This window comes from Octopus sinensis, linkage group LG19, assembly GCF_006345805.1.
Source record: "Octopus sinensis linkage group LG19, ASM634580v1, whole genome shotgun sequence".
Classification (NCBI taxonomy): Eukaryota; Metazoa; Mollusca; class Cephalopoda; order Octopoda; family Octopodidae; genus Octopus; species Octopus sinensis.
Genome location: NC_043015.1, coordinates 31,427,535 through 31,435,916, shown reverse-complemented (window position 1 = coordinate 31,435,916; position 8,382 = coordinate 31,427,535). Strand labels below are relative to the sequence as shown.

The 8,382-nt window shown below is 39.1% G+C and overlaps 1 protein-coding gene across 1 annotated transcript in view; it reads right to left on the bottom strand.

Moving 5' to 3' along the window:
* Nucleotides 1–90: 90 nt before the first annotated feature.
* Nucleotides 91–8,382, bottom strand: part of LOC115222150 (E3 ubiquitin-protein ligase rnf168-like) — a 33,589-nt gene continuing 25,297 nt past the window's right edge. Inside the window, exons 3-5 of the mRNA XM_029792289.2 lie at nucleotides 3,910–3,983; nucleotides 3,106–3,261; nucleotides 91–1,065 (exon numbers count right to left, since the gene is read on the bottom strand). Coding sequence (XP_029648149.1) covers nucleotides 271–1,065; nucleotides 3,106–3,261; nucleotides 3,910–3,983 — 1,025 coding nt within the window. The 3' untranslated portion in view covers nucleotides 91–270. The remainder of the gene's footprint in view (nucleotides 1,066–3,105; nucleotides 3,262–3,909; nucleotides 3,984–8,382) is intronic.

Below are 8,382 nucleotides of genomic sequence, written 5' to 3'. Positions count from 1 at the left end.
TACAAAATATAACATTTTATTGTTGTTTCTGTCATTTTCATTCTTCTGGAAGATGGAATAAAAGTGCAAAGAAAAGGTTGGTTTTTTTTTTTTTCCTCTGGAAATCAACTGAATCTGACCCAATCTAGTTTTTTTTTTTTTACAATGTGGAAGTGAAGAAAACTCTTCAGTTGATTTTTTTTTAATCAGTGCTGTCATCCACCAATTGTGAGCTCTTTCTGAGACATGTCCAAGTACTCATGTTCACTCGTTCTTCCAGGGTTTCTTTTTTTAAGTTTTTGCTTTTTTGGAGGCTCTCTCGTTGCTTGAGCTCCTTTTGCGTTTGTCGTTGGTCGATGTTTCGTTCTTTGCCCTCAACTTGTACCCGTCTGATGTACCTTTGGAACGGTTTACTGTTGAGGAAAGTTTGACTTCTAGATCGTATTGTTTCTGGAGTGCTAATGCAAACAATCTATCCTGTTCTTCTGTGAGATCTTTAGCATCATCGAAATAGTTGCTGGAATGGTGGTTAGTGTCTTTTTTACTGAAATACAAATCCAGCTTTGCAGATTTAGAGTTCTGATCAGATTTCATGTTTGGCTTGAGTTTAGAATGAACATTTGAAATGCGGCTTCTTCCAACATCTTTTTTATTCACATTCAGTTTCTTCTCAAACAATATTCGACGCTCAGAATCTTTTATGCCAAACGAATTAAACTGTTTTAAAGGGGATTTAATGTAGGACAATGTGTTGGGTTTGGGTACACTGTTGCAGTTCAGTGTAGGAGAGGTAGCATCTGCCGACCAGGTGGGACTGTCTGGGTTGTCAGCAGCTTCAAAAGTACGATTGAAATCATCATCTTTCAACTGACTACTTTCAGCTGTCAAAGAGTCTGTTTCCAGTGAGCGACTGTTAGAACTGGTCTTACTTATCCCTTCAATAACCACGGTTGGCTGAAGAGAATGGCAGGCAGTAATGTCATCAATCGTTTCCCTTTCCTCAACTCTGTTGGCCATCACTGAATTGTTCTGCTCACCATCCAAGACTCTCTCGTCTTTCTTGTGCAGTGCTGGAGTACCTACAGACTAAAGAAGAAAAAAGCAATATAGCAGTGAGGTTTTTTTTTTATTTTAATTATTAAAGTAAAAATTTAATCGATTATATATTTTTTATCTTTTAGTCAGGAGGAAAGATAGGGCCCATGGTCTTTTACAGAGGCTCAAAGATTTGTAGAAGGCAAAGGAGGGGGATATCCTCGAACCAGAGACCTGACTCAAAAGCTAGCAATAGAGTAGACTTTGTTAAAGGTACTCAAAGTGCCAGGAAGTAGGATTAACCTGAGCAACAGATTATGTCTAGTACCTGTGTAAACCATAGCAGAAATTGAACTCAGAAGAAGTACCTCAAAGCATTTCATTTCAACATTCATACAGTTCCATCAACCCATCAGCTTGGAGTTGTACTTTTTTTTATCAACCTTGAATGGCTGAAAGGCAAAGTTCAACTCAAGGAAGCAGAGAATCTAAACAAGTAACACAAACCATTACATCCAACACTAAATAATTCAGCCAATTCACTGCAAGAAGCGTAGAATGGAAAATTTCATGTTTTTACAATTCTCTTTAGCAGAAACACTAAAGAGATAGAGGGGGGAAAATTTGTCTCAACAAATTCCATCTGACCCATGCAAACATGGAGAAGATGTGGTACAGTAGCATCACAACTAAACACTTTATATTCTAAAGAATCCACACCATCACACAACCTCACCAAGCCAACTACAACTCAACAATAAAGCTACTGCTGCTTCCACCAGACAAGTATTTCCTAACTCTCCTTGGACGATCTCCCAATTGTCATCACAACACACTTGCAGATAAATGAGGAAAGCAAAAACGTTTTTACAAACTTTAAACAAAAAAAAATCACAATGGAAGGAGTTCATCAGGAACCAGAACCAAGGTTACGAGGGTTAAACAGGCAACACAATCACTGACATAGACACTGCTGTACATGCATCATTTAACATCCGCTTTTTCATGCTTGCAGGGGTGAATCAACATCAATGGAAATTGTAGTATGTGGTACCAGTGCCGGTGGCACATAAGAGAGCCATCCGAACGTGGCCATAGCCAGCACCGCATCGACTGGCCTCCATGCTGTTGGCACGTAACAAACACCATCTGATTGTGGACGTGCCAGCCCCACCTGGCCTCCGTGCCGGTGACCAACCGAGCGTGGCTGTTCACCAGCCTCGCCTGGCACCTGTGTTGATGTCACATAAAAAGCACCCACTACACTCACGGAGTGGGGCATCCAGCTGTAGAAACACCGCCAGATCTGACTGGCCTGGTGCAGCCTTCAGGCTTCCCAGACCCCAGTTGAACCGTCCAACCCATGCTAGCATGGAAAGCGGACGTTAAACGATGATGATGATGACTAACCCATAACTCCCTTACTTCAAATTACATCACAAATTCAAACCACTGCACTCCAATGCCATTCTGCTCATAAACCTAACGCAAAAAATACTCCAACAAGAAAACTTCCCACACGTATCTTCTAACTACGATCAACAAAGCTTTTGATTCCATTCCCAGTTATCCTCTCACAAAATTACTCAATGCATGGCCCTGGCCAGTAAACTACTGGTCACACCACAAAACTTATGTAGCTTACAATCTTAAAAAAAAGACAAAGTGATGGTAGCAACCAACTCATTGATATATGGAGTGTGGTAAGTAGCTTGCTTACCAACCACATGGTTCCGGGTTCAGTCCCAGTGCGTAGCACCTTGAGCAAGTGTCTTCTAATATAGCCTCGGGCTGACCAAAGCCTTGTGAGTGGATTTGGTAGACGGAAACTGAAAGAAGCCTGTCGTATATATGCATATATATGTATGTTTGTGTGTCTGTGTTTGTCCCCCTAGCATTGCTTGACAACCGATGCTGGTGTGTTTATGTCCCCGTCACTTAGCGGTTCGGCAAAAGAGACCGATAGAATAAGTACTGGGCTAACAAAGAATAAGTCCCGGGGTCGAGTTTGCTCAATTAAAGGCGGTGCTCCAGCATGGCCACAGTCAAATGACTGAAACAAGTAAAAGAGAAAGTAAAGAGATGGCTAACCTCCAACTGACGAGCAAGTTCCTCATCCTTTTTAAGTTGTGACTCTAATTTCTGTTGTTCACGTCTTAACCGTTCTTCCTCTTCGCGAAGGGAGTTCAAGAGAGCAACACTTGCTTCTTCTTCCTTCCGTTTCTGTGCTTCTCTTTCTTCATTTAGCTGAAAGTACACCACAATTTCAACAGTCAAGCCTGGAAAAGCATTATATACACTGATTATACATTATATACAATAATGATGGATATATTTGATGAAAAACCAATTAGTTAAAATAACTCTGGATCTCTTCAGTTTGGCTCACAGATTTTTTTATTATTTTTTTAACTAAACAGTTTGCAACTTCATATACTGGTGTAATTTCTCATGCTGAACACAGTTTACTTTCAACAATTTTGTCAAAAATGTTGAAAGTAAACCATGTTCAGCATGAGAAATTACATCAGTATATGAAGTTGCAAACTGTTTAGTTAAAAAAAAATAATTAACTGCCAAACTGAAGAGACCCATAATTCTTTCTAATTCTGACATGAGTACAGCAATTTTGAGGGGAAGAGATACGTCAACTACATTTGATCCTAGTATAAGATTGATATTTATGTCAGTGACCCTGAAAAGATGAAAAACAAAGTTGACCTTAGCAGAATTTGAACTCAAAATGTAAAGAGCCAAAAGAAATGCCTCTAAACGTTTTCTACAACTCCACCAACTAATTACAATAATAAAAACAAAACATCAATAATCCGAAATTAAACTATGAAGCATAATCCCCAAAAAAAGAAAGAAAAAAAAAAGAAACAAATAAATTACCTTCTTAACTGCTTTCTCATACTCTTCCCGGATTTCTCCAGGTTCTGCTAATTGTAGTCTTGGAGGTTGAAAAACTAAACAAAGAGAAAACAAAAACAGGTATCAACAATAAATTCTTAAAATTGTTAATTGTTCATGTAGGACTGTGAGTTAAGAAGCTTACTTCCCAACCATGTGGTCTTTGATTCAGGTGTGTGGCACCTTGGGCCACACTATCTTCTACTATAACCCCAGGCCAACCAAAGCCTCGTGAATGGGTTTGGTTAATGAAAACTGGAAGAAGCTGCTCATGTGTGTGCGTGTGTATCCTTGTCTTCACAAGAATCTCTCTCACACAAACACTGTTGTGTGCTTCCAAGTCTTTCATAAAAAGACATGTCTTGCTCTAGGAAATATTACCTTACCTGGAAACATGAAGGTTGGCAACAGGAAAAGCATCTGGCCATAGAAAAATCTATCTCAACACACACACACATATATATATATATATATATTGAATAGGAACATGAAACTTTGAGTAACAGTTTTTGTGATATTTTTGCTGCTTTTTTAATAAAGCATTTTACTCTACCTCCGGTATTCGAGTACTATTTTTTCCACCTTGTTTCACATTTATATGCTTACATATAAAAATTATATGTCAAGAGAAGGAAATGCGAACATAAACACACACACACAGATATATATGTGTATGTGTGTATCTGTCACCAGGAATCGAACTTGGAACCCCACGATCGCGAACTGAATACCCTAACCACTAAGCCACATGCTTTCATACAACATATATACGTATGTGTGTGTATACATGTGCACATATATATACGTATACATGTGTGTGTGTGTGTGTATTCACACACACACATACGATGGGCTTCTTTCATTGCTTCCATCTACCAATTCTACTCACAAGGCTTTGGTTGGCCTGGGGCTATAGTGGAAGACACTTAACCAAAGTGCCACACAATGGGACTGAACCTAAACTAAGTAGTGGGGAAACAAGCTTCTTAACCACACAGGCACACCAGTGCCTTTCCTTACCATTTACACTACAGAGCATTTGCCATTCCATCTTCTCAAACTGGAAAGCTTCCTATTTGGCATCTATGTCTATGACTAGGAATAACACCATAATTTCTACAGAATAACATCATAAACATAGAAAGATAGACATACTGATATATAAAACCACACATGCATACGCATATGTGTGCGCATGCACATGCATGCATATATACGGAAAGTCTTAACATTTTTTCCATTCTTGTACCAAAACAATACTTTAACTGAAGATACCATTTCTTTTATACACCAAGATACAATTCAAAACCACTTCAAAACAGGGAGTGAGGGGGGAGAGAGAGAGTGGGAGAGAGAAAAAGAGAATAAAAGGATTAATTTTTTATTTACCATAAAGGTAAAAACAGAGAGAGAACAGACAAAAGGGTCGGGGGATCGAATGAGATGACAAGATTAAAAATATAAAACGGATGATGATGATGATGGAGTGAGGGACGGGTATGATCCCACAAACCACGTTCCTCCACTGAACCCTTTAAGAGACTTTTATGTTCTCCCTTAAGCAGGAACATTTACTCTCAACATGCTTGCCAATTTCTTTCAGCTTTTCTCATATGTACTGAGCAGCAAACATCTCCCCCCCAGCCTTATTTTCCTTTTAAGATGGAAAACAAACGAGTTTACTAAACCAAGGCTGGAGATGAAGACGCCTGTCACTAAACCTTTCATGCGTATCCTCCACACTACCTCTTTTGCCAGAGTCACTACAGAGAGAAACCAACAGGCTTTGTCTTCCCTGTTCAGAGAGGGCGGTGGAACAATCTCTATTATAGACTTGGAGAACAATTGTACTCTTCTCAAACATGACAGCAGTTGTTCACCATAAACCCACAATTCTGAAAGTTTTGGACGCTGCACAATTGTGTGCAGAACAGTTTCACTGCTCTGCTCACATCTTGGGCAAGCATGAAGAGCTGTGCCTGGTGGTAAGGCTCCTCGGTAACACTGCCAAACCAGGGACTTTTGGAAGTTATCCATAGACCCTGGTCCAAATGTTCTTCGGAACAGACCAGCAAATTGACCGTCATCGAAGCCCAGGGATTCCCCCAGAGTGTCATCACACTTGGCCTCTATCAACCCTCCAGGAGAGAAGCGCAAGTGCCTTACAACACTCGGCTTGCCATGCTCCGTGCTTTGGTCTGTGCTTAATCCAAGGTTCCAGTTCACCAAAACTAGTGAACTGAGGAAGTAACAGTTTGGCAAATGGAGATGCAGTCATGTCACAAACTTGGTTATGCTTCGATATTCATCCTCCTCCATTTGTTTCTTCACGTTTACACCTCCACATCACTTTCACCCATTTTTTACTTTGCTTGTTTTCTTTGACTCCCACCCTGCCTCACACTTCTTAAAATGCTGTCTTACTTTCTCTCTCCCCCCCTCTCTCTCTCTCTCTGTTTTGCATGTTTATCATTACAAAATGGGTGTGCAGGAACACAGCTGCATTAGTATAGACACTTGCACACATGCACACATACATACACACAGACAAGTGCACAACTTGTTACTAGATTGAAAAAGCAGTGATCTTCACAATCAGTATTGCAGCACCTGATATCAGGTCGATTTCTAGCTGCAACTTCTACCATACAACCAAGTAACAACTATCCCATAACAGCAGGATTCAAAATAATTAGTCAAAGAGCAAAAGAGACTCTCACAACCAACAACATCCAGAGAGAAAACAGATTCCACTGAGTTATTTGCTCTGCATCTAGTCTCCTTAGATTACAGAGTTGAGATGGTTGGATTCCAAAGTCTTAACTCTACAACTATTAAATACCACCAACTTTCACGCAAGATTCGACTTTCTAGCTAAACCTTGAAAATGTCTACATCTTCACATTTTCCTCCAGAAAGTCTCTTAATTACATCAACTCTTAATTATGACAACATTGTTTATTAGTACTATTATTAAATAGTTAACTTTAATAGAAAATAGACCTGCTGTAAGGATATTTGCCAATGTAATTGTTGAAACTCTTTTTTTACAGATGAAGAAAGCCTAATAACAGGTTAAATACTTTCTTGTATATGAGAGAAGATAATTACAGGTGATAGTCATTTCTAAGTAGTTAAAACAGCAGAACATTCTGGTAGGTGAGCTACTGAATCTCATGTGTGTATATCTATATAACAATAACAGGTTTATAAGGTTAGTACAAATAATAATAAAAAAAAAGTAAATCAAATAATAAACTAGCAGATTGAATATATTCAACATCTCGATCTTGAGATGATGAACATAACTAACTTCTCGCTTTGAGAAATCAGGTAATTCCAGTGAGTATTGAATTACATTGTATTCCTCAACTTGTTTAACCCTTTAGTGTCACAGATTAATCTGTTAAATCTAATACTTTCTTCACTCAAATTGTTTTGAATTAATCATACATTATCTTATAGCTCTAAAGTTTCAAAGGTGTGATAGTTTATTCTTAGAATGTCAATGTAGGTTAGGTGTGAGAGGCTAGATATGGCCAGTTTGAATGTAAAAACATGTAGGATATTTGGGCCGGATATGGCCGGCTTAAACACCAAAGGGTTATATATACTTAGCCTTTCATCTCTTTGAAATTGGTAATATCAGATAAATACTGGAACCAATAAAACCAATTGGAACCCTTGAAGGTAGTGTTCCAGCAAAGCCACAGTTCAATGATTGAACCCAGTATAACATGCATGTACGCACGTGCGCACACACACACGCTCATCAACCAAACTATCAGATGTCTCGATACGTCACTGGTTACAATGCACTTCTACTGCACCTGTCTCCTATTTGGGCCTGAATTTTTTGTCTATATCATTTTTCCTTTTGGAAGTCTTCCAAATGATCTCTTCCTATCTTTTGACTGGTGCAAGTCCATCACCTGTTGTCTGTGGGTTTCCATGTCCAACCCAAATTAAATTGTGCTTTTGTATCCCAAGATCACACCGTTCACTCCATTCCATTCTGAAACTGGTGCCATAAGAGCTAGAACTAAGTGAAAAGACATTCATCAGTCCCTTGCAGATTAATCAAACTGCAGGCAGCTGCAGGTCGCAATGGGACCAGATAATAAATCTTTCCATAGACACCTACAACTGCATGTCTTTGACAGAGACAACCAGTATGGCCCAACTACTGAAGGAGAAAGTAAAATCAAATATGATGTGATAGAATTGTGTGAAGCACATTAAAATATTTTAAAAAACTAAAAGCAAGATGGGGAAACGGAAATGTCGTGAGAATGAGAAAGGCAAAGGGTGAGAGGGAGCAAGAGATGGCACACGTTTTATTAAAAGCAAAGGAAGAGCATTGGAAATCATGCAGTTTTCCACATTGCATCAGGATGCTTAAATGTCCATCTCTCATGAAATGTCATGCTCAAGATCATCCAAACCTGTTCCACA